General features: G+C 59.1%; 5 protein-coding genes across 5 annotated transcripts; 2 read left to right on the top strand and 3 right to left on the bottom strand.

Moving 5' to 3' along the window:
- Positions 1 to 32: 32 nt before the first annotated feature.
- On the bottom strand, positions 33 to 2971 carry BDV59DRAFT_93714 (serine/threonine protein kinase CLA4). The gene is made up of 4 exons (XM_073697367.1): positions 2829 to 2971; positions 666 to 2646; positions 516 to 615; positions 33 to 465 (listed from the first exon to the last, which is right to left on the bottom strand). Exons 2-4 carry the CDS (start codon positions 2643 to 2645, stop codon positions 53 to 55), a joined length of 2493 nt encoding a protein of 830 aa, XP_073545188.1. The 5' UTR covers position 2646; positions 2829 to 2971; the 3' UTR covers positions 33 to 52.
- Positions 2972 to 3691: 720 nt separating this feature from the next.
- BDV59DRAFT_184469 (NADH kinase POS5) lies at positions 3692 to 5512 on the bottom strand. Its single transcript, XM_073690690.1, has 4 exons — positions 5376 to 5512; positions 5152 to 5321; positions 4976 to 5090; positions 3692 to 4921 (listed from the first exon to the last, which is right to left on the bottom strand). Exons 2-4 carry the CDS (start codon positions 5303 to 5305, stop codon positions 3865 to 3867), a joined length of 1326 nt encoding a protein of 441 aa, XP_073545187.1. The 5' UTR covers positions 5306 to 5321; positions 5376 to 5512; the 3' UTR covers positions 3692 to 3864.
- Positions 5513 to 5946: 434 nt separating this feature from the next.
- On the top strand, positions 5947 to 11347 carry BDV59DRAFT_194976 (putative RNA polymerase II transcription elongation factor (Ctr9); the record flags this gene model as incomplete). The annotated part of the gene is made up of 4 exons (XM_073692479.1): positions 5947 to 6812; positions 6869 to 7202; positions 7766 to 8605; positions 8684 to 11347. 4 exons carry the CDS (start codon positions 5947 to 5949, stop codon positions 11345 to 11347), a joined length of 4704 nt encoding a protein of 1567 aa, XP_073545186.1.
- A 967-nt stretch (positions 11348 to 12314) lies between these two features.
- On the bottom strand, positions 12315 to 12846 carry BDV59DRAFT_93607 (uncharacterized protein). Its single transcript, XM_073697364.1, has one exon. The coding sequence runs from the start codon at positions 12738 to 12740 to the stop codon at positions 12399 to 12401; it is 342 nt and encodes a 113-aa protein (XP_073545185.1). The 5' UTR covers positions 12741 to 12846; the 3' UTR covers positions 12315 to 12398.
- Positions 12847 to 15550, top strand: BDV59DRAFT_93608 (uncharacterized protein). Its single transcript, XM_073697365.1, has 2 exons — positions 12847 to 13405; positions 13472 to 15550. The coding sequence occupies exons 1-2, from the start codon at positions 12952 to 12954 to the stop codon at positions 15412 to 15414; spliced, it is 2397 nt and encodes a 798-aa protein (XP_073545184.1). The 5' UTR covers positions 12847 to 12951; the 3' UTR covers positions 15415 to 15550.
- Positions 15551 to 15615: the final 65 nt, after the last annotated feature.

Raw genomic sequence — 15615 nt, 5'->3', positions numbered from 1 at the left:
AAATCCGGTGTAAATCGTTAAAAAGTCGCGGCCGGCGGCCTCATCTCCTCCATTACTGGCCGTTGTTCTTCTTCCAACGGAGCAGCTCCGCCAGGCTGGGCAAGCTGCAGCCGGACTTGAGGAACTCATGGGCGAGCAGTTCGTCCGCGGTCGCGCGGCTGCGGACGTCGACGCAGAGACAGACGCTGAGGAACGACTTGAGTTCTTTGCTGAGCTTTTCCGGCTTCTTCAGACGCGGCGTTCCGTTCGTCGCGATGAGGTACAGCGCCTTCAGGGGCTCCTCGTTCAGGTAAGGGGGTTCGGATTCGATCATCTCAATGGCCATGATTCCCAGCGACCAGCAGTCGACCTTGGGGCCATACTCCTTCTGCTTGACCACCTCTGGTGCCATCCAGTACGGCGTACCCACCATGGTCGCGCGCTTGTTCTTCGTTTCGGTGAGCTTGGCGCAGAACCCGAAATCAGCTAGCCGGGGTTAGAATGGGACGAATTGAACCGGTCCTGAACAAACTCACTAATCTTGACATGACCGGCGCGATCAAGAAGAACGTTGTCACTCTTGATGTCGCGATGGATGATGTTCTGGCTGTGCAAGTGGGCCAGTCCCTTGCACGTCTGGGGGTCATATTAGCAAGCGCACTTTCGGCAAAGCTACAATCACCCACCTCTGCACAAATGGTCGCAATCTGATCTTCCTGGATCAGGGGGTTGTTGTCAATGACGTCAGTCAGGGCACCGCCCTCCATGAACTCCATCACCACCCAGAGCTCGTTGCTCTGTTCCTGCAGGAACGAGTCTAGGAAGTTCACAATATTCGCGTGCTGGCTATCCTTCATGACAATGATTTCGTTGACGATCAGCTCCTTTCGAGGCTGGCTGCGAAGGTCCATCTGCTTGATCGCAACCTGGCAACGGGGCCCATATTGCCGATAGAGCTCCCGGGCCACCGGAGAGATGGCATGCTCCTTCACACGGGCCACGTACACGGATCCGGAAGCACCCTGTCCGATCTTGCGCTGCTTGCTGTAGGATTCGTTGGGGTTGTCCTTCGAAACCACGGACCGGAGTCTGTCCATGACCTCGTTCTCCGTCATGTTCGACATACGCATCTCCCGCTGCCGGGGCTCCGCCTTCTTCGACAGGGCGGCTTCGGCTTGACGGACACCATCCGGAACATTGTTCTTATTCGTTTGCTTGTTGGCGATGTTCAGCGGCTTCACTGGCTGGACGGGCGCGGGAAGCTTCGTCGGGGGAGGGCCTTGAGCCTGCGGGGCTTTCGCACCGCTATTCTGTGTGCGCGGCTGGGATCGGGGATCATAGCGGGAAGCGGGATTTTCATCGGCACGGTAGCCTGGGGCACGTCCGTTGGAACCATAGTCGCCGGGTCTTTGGCCCTGATTGGAAGCTGTTGGCGGGGAGGGAGCGGGGCGCTGGGCCGTGAGTTGTCGCGAGGGATCCGGATTGCGCGCGGAGCCCGGAGCTTGGGGGGCAGGACGACTTGGCTTATACCGATCGTTCATATCTCCGCCGTAACCACCCAGTTCTTGCTTGGCCAGCGGGACGCGGGTCTTGGGGAGGGAAGCGTTGTAGGCCTCCTGATCCAGCCGGTTTTGGTCATCCTCGCGCTGGCGGTTCCGGCGGGCCTCCTCCTCCACGCGCCGACGCTCCTGCTCGGCCATCTCCTTCATCTTCTCCAGCTGCTGCTGCTGCTCGGTCGCGCGGTCCGACTCGCCCGAGTGGCTCGAGAGACCGGTGTCCAGACGCTGGGACGGCGCGGGCGGCGGCGGTCTGGGAGGTGCGATGGAGTTGCCGACGGAGCTATTGCCGTAGGGCTTGGACTGGGGACCGGGCGACGAGGTCAACCCCGCGTAGTACTGGGGGTTCTGTTCGCGCATCTTGATATCGGAGTAGAACTCGAGCACCTCGATGACGGCCTGGGGGTTCTTCTTGTAGTCTTCTTTGGTGATGGCGGAGGAGGTCAACAGCTTCTCCCACTCCGGCGGCAAGCCGACGAAGGCGCCGGTTTGGGGATCGAAGCCGACATGGACTCGATGGCTGAAGTTGGTGGGGTTGCTCACGCCTCCCATGCTCGGGCATCGTTCATAGATCTTATCAATCCAGTCATAGATCTCATCATCGGTCTTGACCTCACAGGTGATTCCCTTGGTGGGCACATCGCGGGTGATCAAGGCGGACTTGGAAGCGGCGTCCTTGGGGTTGGCCAAGCGGACGATCTCAAAGGCCATGCGGGTGTCCTCGGAGCGCGAGACGGCGGTGACGGTGTTCAGGGGGATCGACAGGGTGACTTTCCCGGTCTCATTCTTCAGGAAATCCAGGCGATGTTCCCGCAGGAGGAGGTAGCGTTGATTCCAGGTGGCGAGGAACTTGTCCTCTTTGCAGCGGACATAGCCCTCCTTGATGATTGCGACGCCTCCTTGGCCGGACTGGTTGGTCTTGGTGTGCGCGAGCGAGGGGGTGCTGGTGTTGGGGAAGAGGGAGAGGCTGGGAGTACTGGGGGAGTTCAAGTTCATCTGACTGAACGAGGTGGCCACGCTGGAGGGGTTGGAGGGGATGTTGAGCTTTGGACGATCGGTGGGTGGGCGAGGGGCTGGCCCCGGATTCATGAATTGATCGGGGGAGTACATCCTGGCCCGGGTCAGTTGGTGGGATGCGATGGGATGAATATGATATTTCTGATTGGGAGGGGGGGAAACAAAACAAATCGATCAGGCAATGGATATGACCAGTCCGACTTCCTTTCCATAAGAGGAAGTGGTCTCTCCCGGCGCGAGTTCTCAGGGGGGGGTGGGGGGGATGAATGAACGAACGGGCGATGGACAGGCTCTGGGGATGAAAGGGACCGTCGAGGACGGCTGTGGGCGATTTACTGCACCTGATTCAGCAGATCAAACTCCTCCGAGAAGAATTCGAAGGACGTTGGGCTGAGGACAGTTGGGGAACGCGACCCGCCAGCACAGCGTGGGGTTGAGGGTGTCGGTGTCGCAAGAGGGGCATTGGAATGGGGAATGAAGGAGAGATTGCGACGAGGGGTCACCTACCCGAATGGATCCGGCGAATCGCACAATCGATCAATCAGAGGATGAGGTTAAGGGAGGTCAGCGACGCGAAAGGTGTAACGGGTGGCGGAGGGAGTAAAGGGAGGGACTGCGGTGAGGGACTGGAGCCCTGCAGAGCGACGAGGCGCCAGAGAGCTGGCAATGTGGAGGGAGAAGAATGAAAAAGAGACGATCAGCTGGAGGGAGGAGTAGAAGAGAGGAGACGGGAGGGGGGAGATGAAGAGAGGAAGGGGAGGGAGAAGAGGGAGAAGAAGATGGGAGGAGGAAAGGGAGAAGTGAGAGTGAGAGAGAGGGGAAAGGGGAAGGAAAACAGAGGCGGATGGATTGCGGTTTCACCACCACCACCACCACTACTACTACTACCAGAAGCTCCTCCACTCTTTGTCCACCGGGTTGGCAGAGTTCCGTCTGAGACTGTCGCTCAGACACGAGTTCGAATCTGACGAGTTCTTCTGGGATTGTAGTGGTTTCAGGTGTAGAAAATGAATCGCAGGGTTCAGGGGGAGATTCAGGTTGATTAATGTGGGGATCATACTAGATCCATACTCTCCATACTATCTACTATTCTACAGCGTAGTAACTATCTACAAAGTACCACTACTATTCCACTGCTACTTCCACCAGTCTACTGTTCTACTGTATATTTACTACTAATTATCTAGTATCTATCTTGAGAAATTTGTTTACTTCAGACGGATACCAGACCCATGGATCTCTGTTCCAGATTGAATGCTTGCCACTTATATACATCTCCGTATCCGCCATATCCAGCCATCCATCTACAACGTCACCCATGTCCCTCTCCAAATGGATAGTTAAACTTCAACAGCCCATTCAACCCTCCCACCCATCCGTCATGCGCTTCTCCCCCCGTAATCCGTCGCATCACACACGGCACCCCGCCCTGCCATTCATTCTTCCCATGCCGCATCTCCTCATTCCACACCCGAGCTTCCATTCCCGCCCTCATCCCTTGTCCCACGTTCACCCCGTCCAGACTCACCTCCAATTCCCGCCCCCGGTTCTTCTCGCTGAGGCGCAGCGTGATCGGCGTACTGGACGGCAGCACCAGCGGCCGGAAACTGAGGCTGCGCGCGCAGATCGGTGTCAACAGCACCGAAGGCACCAGCGGGTGCACAATGCTCCCCCCGCTGCTCAGACTGTACGCCGTACTGCCCGTCGGCGTCGAGATGATCATCCCATCCGCCACCGCCTCCGTCAGGAACCGTCCGCCCACGTACACATCCACCACCGCCAGATGAGGCTCCTTCCCCCGATGGAGAAGCACCTCGTTCATCACGTAGACCCCGTCGCTCCCCAGCGTCCCCCGGAGCGGAGTCGCCGTCTCGTCTTTTCGGACCGGCTTCCCATCCGCCGTAAACAGACCCACCTTCAACCGGTTGCGCATCAGGATTCGCGCCCCGCGGCTGGATCCCATCGACTTTCCCCGGATGGACGACCATCCTGTGGGCCCGGGCGTATCCTCCGTCGCCGTCGCGCCTTCGAGAACAGACGCCCGGTCCCCCACCCCCGCACCAGACATGTATACCTCCCGAAAGGCTCGCTTGTACTCGGCGAACTTCCACTCGCTGAGAAACCCGAGCGTACCCATGCTGAACGATAGCACGGGAGGCACGTTACAGCATGTCGCAAACAAGGAGGACGCGTGTAAGATCGTTCCGTCCCCTCCCAGAGTCACGGTAAGATCCACCTTGTTGTGTAATGCGGGCGGCAGGTCCTCCGACGGGGCCGAGTAAACGGGACACGGGAGCGAGGAATGGATTTCTTCTGCGGTTTTGGGCTCGAGGATGATCGAAGTCGAAGGGTACGTAGATGTTGTGTGGCTACAAGCAGATAGTCAGCAGATTTGCGGGGAGACAAGGATGGGCCTTTTGTACGTGACAAATTCAACCAGCGATTCGGTCACCACCGGAGCACAGTCCTTTTTCACGACAAAAATGTTTCGCGGCGGAGAAGACCATTGTAACGAGAGTAGATCGCCGTCTTGGCATTCTAGTATGATGGAAGCAATCAGAAAAGCAGTCCATGGAAACAACTCCGCGACAACGCACACCTTGGTACTTGGGTAATATGCGCTGCGGAAGCGCCTCAATATCCCTGATCTCATACCGACGGGCGGACGACGAGAATCCTCGCACGCACGGGGTCCGTGCAACAAGCCATCTCAGACGACGGAACGGGGGTCGCGCAAAGGTTGACAGCATCATGGAAGGTAGGGAAGGGCTGCGGGCGAGATTAGTCCAGATATTTCCATGCGAGGACAGATCCTCGACTCACTTAGATTTGCGTTATCATGGTTCACAATCATCAGGAAGCACCACAGATCCAACAGGGAGGTCGACTCAAACCTGGATCATTACATGGACGTGGAGAGGAAGTAGACGATGGAAGAAAAGATGGTGGATGCAGATGGTTCGGAGATGGACAAAAGATCCCCGGAAAGATCGACGGGCCTGACCGCCTTGGGGCCTGACGTATGAAGGGCCGAGGAAGCAACGGACGTCACCTGCCTGGCCGTTCTGGGTCAGGCAGCTGGAGCTGTATCCATGTGATTCAGTGTTCTTCTCTTCTCTTCTCTGCTTCCACTTCTCTTGAGATTCGTACTGGCGTACGTATTGGAATGGCTTGACGTCTCTCCCCAACGTCATCTCATCCCCTCGTCCCCTCGTCCCCTCTCCCGTCTCCAAATCACGTCACTGTCATTCCAGACACCGCTTGTCCCATGTATGCCCCTCCTATGCCGTGCTCGTGTGACCTCCCAAGAGATACTGATTCTAACAGAAGAACTCTCCGTCTCCATCATCCCAATCGGTGAAACGCTTCGACCCTCATCGTGGTCCCCGTCGTCATGGAGGACAACGAGGTTCGCCAACGCAAACCGGCCTCCCCCGAGCCCCAACCGACGGGTGCGGATGGTCCTACCGGAACTCCCAAGGGCGACGAGCCCCGTCTCAAGCATGGCATCGCCATGCAACTTCTCCGGTCCCTTCTCCTCGCCACATGGTTCAACTGCTGCTGCGTCATCATCCTCGCGACCCAGGTCATCGGCTCGCCCCTCTACTTCATCAACAAGAACTACTATTACTCCTACATGGCCTTCACCAAGCAGTCCTTTGGACTGGTCATCACCGCCCTCACCCAATGGGGCTGTCCCACCTACGTCCGCGTCAGCGGAGACCAGAGCGTCCGCGGTCAGATCCATCTGGCGCCAGACGGTCGCCTCCAGACGCAGTTCCCCGAGCGTCTGGTGCTGATCGCCAATCACCAGGTGTATACCGACTGGATCTACCTGTGGTGGGTGGCGTATACGAATGCGATGCACGGCCGCATTTTCATCATCCTCAAGGAGTCCCTGAAATATATCCCCATCATCGGCCAGGGCATGACCTTCTACGGCTTTATCTTCATGGCCCGCAAATGGTTGTCGGATAAGCCCCGGTTGCAGCACCGTCTTGAGAAGCTCAAGACCCGTCTCTCCGGGTCGAAATCCGGCTCGCCGGAATATGACCCCATGTGGCTGCTGATCTTCCCGGAGGGCACGAACCTGTCCATCAACACAAAACGCCGCAGCGACGAATACGGCCAGAAACAAGGGTTTCCGCCAATGAAGCACGAGATTCTCCCTCGCTCGACGGGGCTCTTTTTCTGCTTGCAGCAACTGAAGGGGACGGTTGACTGGGTGTATGACTGCACTGTAGCGTACGAAGGCCCTCCGTAAGTTACGCCACCCTACCCATTCCCCCATGCATCGACACTTACCGGCCCGGCAGGAAGGGGAGCTACCCGGATAAGTACTTTACTCTTCGATCGACTTACTTGCAAGGGAGGCCTCCGACGTCGGTGAACATGTACTGGAGACGGTTCGCCGTGGCCGACATCCCGCTCGACGACCAGAAGGATTTCGACGCCTGGCTGCGGGCTCGATGGACCGAGAAGGATCAGCTCCTGGACGAGTATTTCGAAACAGGCCGGTTCCCCACGGAGCTCAGCGGCACGATTGGGACAGGTGAAGTAACCGCGGAGCAGAAATCAGCTGCTTCGGCCGGCTATGCCGAGGCCCATGTTCGATTGGGACATTGGAGTGAGATCGGACGGATATTTGCCGTGCTCACCGGGGTTGCTTTCTTATGCAAAATGCCGAAGCTGTCGGGACTGGGGTGAGGAGTATGGGGTGTGTTCTTGTGGGCTATTCTGTTGGATTCTCAAGATTTGCTTTGATAGAGAGAATTAGAGTCAGGATTCATCTGCAAGAGCTTTATTTTACCGGGTATTGCATTAATTTATGCAAATTCAGGTGTTACTTTTGTTATTTATTTGGATAGTTTCTACATACGGCGTGCGAGTATAGAAGGAAGGCGACAGCCACATGTGGCGGTGCAGCGGCCTGAGGCGCACCAAAGTTACTTTGGCGTCTCCTTCAGCAAACTTGCAGGCTTCAACCACCACCATCACCACCACCTTCACTGCCTACGTCCCGTCTCTCCACCAGGGACGTCGCCTTTCGATCCGCTCCTTTTCATCTCTTCTGGATGAGATGATCATGAGCTGAACCTCTCCCTCGACTCTCCCATCCTCCCTCCGAACATTCCCACCTACGTCCGTCCTATCCCCAAACCTTTCCATCGCCGCCGGGCGATAGACACGCGCCAAACATGGCCACCGTCCAGAATGGCTACGCCAATGGCGTGAATGGCGATTCACTCACCGCGGCCAACTCCCTCGCCAACCTCCGTTTCTCGGACATCCCCTCGGCCATCGATATTCCGGCGTCCACCCTCGACAGCGAAGTCGAGGTCAGTCTGGAGGGCCTCCCGGACGATCCCACCGAGCTGTGCACGCTGCTGGAGAACGAGAAGGCGGCCAAGAACTTCTGGGTGATCATCGCGCTCGCCTACGCGAAACAGAAACAGATCGATCACGCCATCGACATCCTCAACAAGGGCCTGGCGTCCGTCGCCCACGGCGCCACCAAGGAGAAGCTCGGCCTCCTCGGTTGGGTCTGCTGGCTGCTGATGCTGAAGAGTCGCCAGGCGCCCCGCGTCGCCCCGGACGGTGAGATCTACACCGAATCCAAAACAAAGGACTACTACCTCCAGCTCGCCACCTCCACCTTGAACGAGGCCTCGCGCCTGAACCCGGCCTTCCCCTCGCTGTTCCTCGCCCGGGGCGTCCTGTCGCTGCTGCGCGCCTCGCTGCACCCGCCCCGTCCCGTGCGCCCTGGCACCGTCGACACCTCCGAGCGCGTCGAGGCCCTGCGCCAGGCCCTCAAATGCTTCGACGAGTCGTCCAAGGCCTTTGGCGGCCGCAACGTCATGGCCATCCTCGGTCGTGCCCGGACTCAGTACATGCTAGGACGATATGCCGAGGCGCTGGAGGGGTATCAGAGGGCCATGATGAAGATGCCCGGGCTGACGGACCCGGATCCCCGGATCGGAATCGGATGCTGTCTGTGGCAGCTGGGCTTCAAGGACCAGGCGAAGGTGGCCTGGGAACGTGCCTTGGCTCTCGTGAGTATCCTCCCGTTGCCCTACGCACCCGACTTCACTGACCCCTGTTTTTTTTTTTTTTTTTTTGCCTTGTACTAGAACCCCGACTCCAAAGTGGCCAACATCTTGCTCGCCGTTTACTACCTCTACGACAGTTCCCGACACGCGACGACTGACCCCGCATTCGGATCGTTGTACAAAATGGCCATGACACAGTACACGCAGAAGGCTTTCAAACTGGACAAGGAGTACCCGATGACGTGCGCCCTGTTCGGCGGGTATTTCTTGCTGCGGAAATCCTACCCCACCGTCGAGACCCTGGCGCGCAAGTCCATCGAGAACACGGATGTGATGCAAATCGCCAGCGACGGCTGGTACCTGCTCGGCCGGAAGGCGCACTACGAGGGAGACTTGCCGCGCGCGGCGGAGTTCTACAACCGCTCCGACCAGGCCCGGGGTGGCGGGGATAAAGGGTACCTCCCAGCGAAGTTCGGGATGGTCCAGATGCAGGTGTCGAACAAGGACCTGGACGGCGCCAAGTTCCGGCTCGAGAAGATCATCCAGCAGACGAAGAACCCCGAATGCATGATCCTGCTCGGGGCGCTGCACGCCGAGGAGGTCTTCGCTGCGCAGAAGAGCGGCAGCAAGGAGGACAAGTCCGCGGAGATCAAGAAGGCCACGGGCCTCTTCGAGTCGGTCCGCGCGCTCTGGAAGGACGACGCCAAGAAGCTGTTGCCGGACGAGTCCGTCCTGGTGTACCTGGCGCGGTTGTATGAGCAGACGGCGCCGGAGAAGAGCATGCAGTGTCTCGCCCAGCTCGAGGAGATGCAGCTGGCGGAGATCGCGGCGGAGGAGTATCCGGACGGCGTGGGCGAGGACGAAGCGGAGCAGGTCAAGGAGGCGATGCGGGTGAACCTGCCGCCACAGCTGCTCAACAACATGGGGTGCTTCATGTACCAGAACGAGAAGATGGAGCTGGCGCGGTCGCTGTTCCAAACGGCGCTGACGGCGTGCGTGCGGTCCAAGGAGAAGGAGAGCGACGGGGACACGGACGCGCTGGTGACGACGATTAGCTACAACCTGGGGCGCAGCTACGAGGCGTCGGACATGCCGGACGAGGCCAAGAAGGTCTACGAGGGCCTGCTGGAGCGGCACGGCGACTACACGGAGGCGAACGCGCGGCTGACGTATATCGCGCTGCGGCAGAGCCCGACGGACGAAGGGCCGAAGAAGATGGCCAAGCTGTACGAGGCGGACTCGACCAACCTGGAGGTGCGGGCGCTGTTCGGGTGGTACCTGAGCAAGTCGAAGAAGCGGGCGGCCAACCTGGCCGAGGACCACGAGCAGCGGCACTTCAAGCACACACTGCAGTACTACGACAAGCACGACCGGTACTCGCTGACGGGCATGGGCAACGTGCACCTGCTGGCGGCGCGGGACATGCGCCGCGACAGCGACGCGGACAAGGAGAAGCGGCGGAAGATGTACGAGCGGGCGGTGGAGTTCTTTGACAAGGCGCTGCAGCTGGACCCGCGCAATGCCTATGCGGCGCAGGGCATCGCGATCGCGCTGGTCGACGACCGGAAGGACCCAGGCGCGGCCGTGCACATCTTCTCGAAGATCCGCGACACGCTGCGCGACGCCAGCGTCTACCTGAACCTGGGCCACGTGTACGCCGAGCTCCGGCAGTACACGCGCTCGATCGAGCATTACGAGACGGCCCTGTCGAAGGACCGTGCGCGCGACGCCCAGATCCTGTCTTGCCTGGGCCGCGTGTGGCTGCTCAAGGGCAAGCAGGAGATGAGCTTGGCAGCAATGAAGACGGCGCTGGACTACGCGCGGCGCGCCCACGCCGTGGCCCCGGCCCAGGTGCACCTGGAGTTCAACGTGGCGTTTGTGCAGAACCAGATCGCGTCGCTGGCCTACAGTCTGCCGGAGACGCAGAAGACCGTGGTCGAGGTGCAGGAGGCGTCAGATGGCCTGCGCCAGGCGATCGAGGCGTTCGGCCGGCTGGCTCAGGCCAAGAACCCGCCGTACCCGGCCGGGTCGCTGGAGCAGCGTGCCAACATGGGCAAGACGATCATCAAGCAGCTGGAGCGGGCGCTGCAGCGCCAGAAGGAGTACGAGGAGAAGAACGCAGCCAAGCTGCAGCAGGCGCGGGAAGCACGCGAGGCCGAGCTCCGCCGGCGGGAGGCGGAGGTGGCCAAGGCGCAGGAGGCGGAGCGCGAGCGGAAGCAGAAGGTCGCAGAGGAGCGGCAGCAGATGATTGCGGAGGCGCAGCGGCTGGCGGAGCAGCGGGCGGAGGAGGAGCGGGCGCGCGAGGCCGCCGAGATGACGACCGAAGAGGAGACCGGGGCGCAGGTGAAGCGGTCCAAGAAGAAGAGTACCAAGCGGAAGAAGAAGCGCGCCGACGACGATGGCTTCATCACTGACGGGGAGTCGCCAGCGCCGCGGGACGAAGGCTCAGACGGCGAGAGTGGCGGCGAGACGGCGCCTAAGAAACGGCGGCGTCTGGAGCGTCGGTCCGGGGGCAAGACGCAGAGCAAGTACAAGAGCAGTGAGATGGTGGTGGACTCCAGCGAGGACGAAGCGGACGCCGGGGAGGCGACGGCGGCGACCCCGGCGGAGTCCGACCACGGGGAGGAGGATGACGAAGAGGTGGTCCAACGGCGACGCACGAAGGTTCCTCGCCGGGTTGCGGATGACGATGAAGAGGAGGACGATCTGTTCAACGAGGGACCGGAGACGGCGATGGAGGAGTGAATTCCTGATTACTTTCTTGTAGTCTATGCCTTTGTGCCTTTTCTTTCCTGGGGTTCTACAGCTGTATCAAAGATGGCGTTGGGGCAGCATCTCGTCTGGTTGAATCTTGCTTGATATTGATTGCTTTTTGTACGTACGCAGTACTTCGGATGGGAGTTCTACCATGGTGGATCATCCAAATGAAACATACCGATCTGATGGCAGTCCCCGATGGATGGTAAATTAAATTAATCAATCGGACCACCTGGTAGGGAGAAGAGAGCCCGATGATCGCGATCGATATGAACTGGATCCGCCGGCAACAGCGAACAGCGCAAACACGAGTCTAGACATCGCGATCGTCAGGAGGTTCGAACGATGGAGACGGCTAAGTTTGGCTGAGACACTGGTGTGGGCAGGATGGGAGAAACCTCGGGTTGGTGCCGTTGGTACAGTCGGGGGATGTCTGGATGGGGTATAGAGGGGAGTCGATCAGCGATTATCAGCCGGAGGACTCCGTGTATCGACTGTCGCCCCTGGGCTGGGACCGGGCTGGGAACGGATTAGGACGGGACTGGGACTCCAACGGGCTGGGACGGGACATCCAGCTGCGGCAGTCGAAGGGAAACACGATCGCGGCAGTATTGTCGTCGTGTGCCTAGGTAAAATGCCGCAGAGAGAACGTGCGGACTGAAGTAGCTGCAGGAACTTTGGGCTCCGTTCATTTCAATTGATGGATGTTATTCGTGGAGGGCGGGTAACCAAGAATCCTTCGACTCCATCGACATGGATCTGGCATGATGAGAGTCGAGGTCGATTGCCGACAGACACATGTTAAGATTCCTGTCCCTCTCCTTCGGTCGTTTTGTTCAAATGGATGAGGGGGAGATTTGATTGCGGCGTATGTCCCAACCACCGCCAGCCATGCCAGCCTCGGAGGTGGTCCTGCGTACTGAACAATAATAATAGACAGGAGGAAATCCCCTGGACCATAACAAGCCATCCATGGATTGGACCCGCCGACGCGTCCCATGTCCCATGGTTCAGCCGCTGGTCGCGAGGGATCGGCTTCCTAGGTGACATTGTTCCTGTTGGGGCTAATGCAGCAGGACGGTGGAGGGACGTTGAAGGCCCGCCTCGCTAAGCGAATGATCGTTGGAGAGGTGAGAGAGATGTCTGGGTACTGGGGATGGGAGTTCCACCGGTGTGATGAGTCGAGTAGGATGACAGCGTTCCCAGCGTACGGAGGAGAAGAGGAGTAGGTAGAAGTAGATATTCGGGAGAAGAAGTCGAAGTGATGGAGGAGAAAAGGAAGTTGAAGTTGAAGAAGTAAACACGACGAAAGAGGAAAGGGAAGGAAGTCACTGGCCAACCTTCCTTCCTTCCGCATCAACCACTCACCCTCCTTCCTCATCCCCCTTTTCTTACTTCTACTTCTCTTCTACTTCTTCTTCTCTTCATCATACCCACATTCTTTCTCCTCCACACCATCTAACTGTCTTCCATTCCTTCTACTGCTTCCATTTTCCGTCAATTGAATTCCTCTTCCTCCTCAATTACCATGCTCCATCCATCTCCCTCCCACTGATTCTATATCCTCTCTCTCTCTCTCTCTCTTTCTCATCATGACCCTCGACCACGACCGTCCCTCCACGGGCACCTCCATCGATCCCCCAGACTATGCTGTCCACATGCGCTCTCGTTCAACCGCCCACGCCCACAGTCCGAAGCGTCTCTCCGTCTTCAGTGGTCGCTCTCGCAGCAATACCACCAACTCCACCACCTCCTCTCGTCGCTCACCCGCTTCTTCCATGACCTCTGCTGATGTCGCCTCTCTCCCTTCCTCTCACCACTCCCACGATGATCGGTCCGCCTCCGTCGCCGGCGTTCGCACCGAACGCCAGGAGAGCATGACCAAATCGCTCTTCACCCGTGGGAGCCGCATCCTGCGCCGCCAGGGGAGCAAGTTCAACATTGTCGCTACCGTGGACGAAGCCGACGAAGGCGAACGCGAGAAACCCCGCTTCGAGGTCACTGACATCTTCTCTCGTCACCACCGATCCCGCCAGAGTAGCGCTCGTAAGTCCCAAACCCCTCTTTTCGTCCCGTCATTTCACTGGTTCTCACGCCGCCTCCGTCTGGCAGATGACCAACTCAAGAGCCTAATCTCCGATCCTTTCGACTTCCACCATCTCACCCACACCAGCCCCTCGCACTTCCAGGAGCTGGACCGGACCCGTCAAACCGACCTGGTCACCGAATTTTCCGCCATCCGCGCCTCCCAGCGGCCTATCACCGGGCTCAAGGGCATCCGCGCCGAGGATCTGCATTTCCGGGATTTCTCCGACGAGGACCTCACCAGCTGTGCCAACTGTGACAACTGCGGAACCACCATCGCGGGCGATGGCCATGCCGCTCCAGCCGCCGTGAGCCCGCCGGCTTCGCCCGGCACCACTTCCTCCACCGCGAGTCCCAAGCACCAGGACAGTCGGCCCAGGGAATCTCGTGTCTTCGAGAACTTCTCCCGCCCCGTGTCGAGAGTCCCCCGCGTCGAGGCACCGTCGCCACCACCAAGAGCTGCCTCCCCCAGACTGGCCGCTTCCCCGGAGTTTACCGAGCCGGCCCCTCGGGCTATCGATGAGATCCTAGGCTTGTCCGCCCACCAGACCTACCCCGAACATGTGTACACCGACGCGGGGGAGACCACGTACACCTCGTCCTTGGCCCAGATGCACGAGGGCATGGTCCCCGCCGCCTGTAACCAGGCTACCGCTCCCCCCGTCGAAAAGGACCGCCACGACCGAAGTGCCTCCGTCTCGTTCACCAATCTGTCTTCCGATCTGGACGATGTTCCTGAGGAAGAAGAGGCCGGGGTCACTACCTGGCACGACAGCCCCGAGTCCAACGGCGCCGATAGCAGCTCTTCGCGGACGGAGTCCATGCACCCCGATGCCCTGGGTCACCCCAAGTCGCGCCTCTCAGTTTTCGTCTCGGAGAAGTTGTCCGAGAAGTTCTCCGAGGCGCTGGGCTCTCCCACTCTTCCGCAGTTCCGGGAGAATGCCGAAGTGCTCGGGCACGACCGAGCGCGGAGCGAACCTCCACGGAGACGATCATCCTTCCAGCGGAGGCCTACCTATGAGACCATCTATGAGTCCTGGGATGCCGACATTGACTATTGCTATGACCATGCGGCAGAGTCGACCTCCGACTTTGACTGGGCCCGCAAATCGCTGGAGGAATCGCGGCCCGGAGGTGTGGAGATTGCCATCACCGTCCGCCCAGACAGTCCGTTGACCGGAGTCCGGGAGGACCGTGTGCCGGCATCTGTGCATCACTTGAGCTCCTCGACCTTGCCGACCCCGGACTTGGACCCCAGCCCGTCTCGCTCGGTGCCCAGCTCCGCCTTCGCCGCCACCCCGTCCACGGCGTACGAGGGTGAGCTCCCCGTCACCCAGAAGGATGGTGACTACTTCCAACCTGTCAGTGCTTCAATGTTCCAACCGATTGGGAAACACGTGACCCAGGATACTCTCTATGATGAGTACCTAGCGACTGATGCGGAATCAGATCGGCATTTCTCCTTCTGCTCCCAGGGAGTGATCCAGCCCATGGAGCCCCCTGTGTCGCCTCGCAGCAGTTTCTCTCCCATCAGCAAATGCAACTCGGAGGAGAGCTTGATCCTGTCGCGCGCGGCATCGATTGTCCGCAAGCACCGGTCTTCAGTCTCGACCGCGAGCGTGCCGGATCTTATTCACAGTCTGGCCAACAGCCGGGAGCTTCCCCCCATGGATCATGTTCCTTCGAGTGAGCGTCTCTCGTCCGGGATGGTCCGCCCGGACTCGTCTTCCAACCATCGCCAGACCAAGAGCCTGGCACGGGAGCTGGAGGCCTATCGCCTGGACGGGAACCGGACCCCCGAATCGACGAGTCTGACGCCGTCCCCCGGTCCAACTGTTCACGACCGGGCCAAGTCGACTTCCGAAGTCGAAGCCGCTCCTTTGGTCGCGAAAGCCACTAAGACGAGTGCGCATCGCCGGAAGGGAAGAACCTCATACTCGCTCTTCCCAACTCCACCGACAGCCAACTAAGGCGCGTGGACACGAGCGACCATCATCTTTTGATGTTCCTTCTTTCCTTCTTCCCCTCTTTCCAATCAATCTCATAGATTTCCTTCCATGCCCTGATGATCATTTTCTTTGTGTATTGCTTTTTTCTATGGTTCAGGTTCAGGTTCGGCGATATCAGTTGGCAACTTCTTACACCTTGCGGATCGGTTTTGGTTTGGTTTG

Source organism: Aspergillus ambiguus, assembly GCF_047715705.1.
Source record: "Aspergillus ambiguus strain CBS 117.58 unplaced genomic scaffold BDV59scaffold_32, whole genome shotgun sequence".
Lineage (NCBI taxonomy): Eukaryota > Fungi > Ascomycota > Eurotiomycetes > Eurotiales > Aspergillaceae > Aspergillus > Aspergillus ambiguus.
This window is presented reverse-complemented; position numbering and strand designations above follow the sequence as displayed.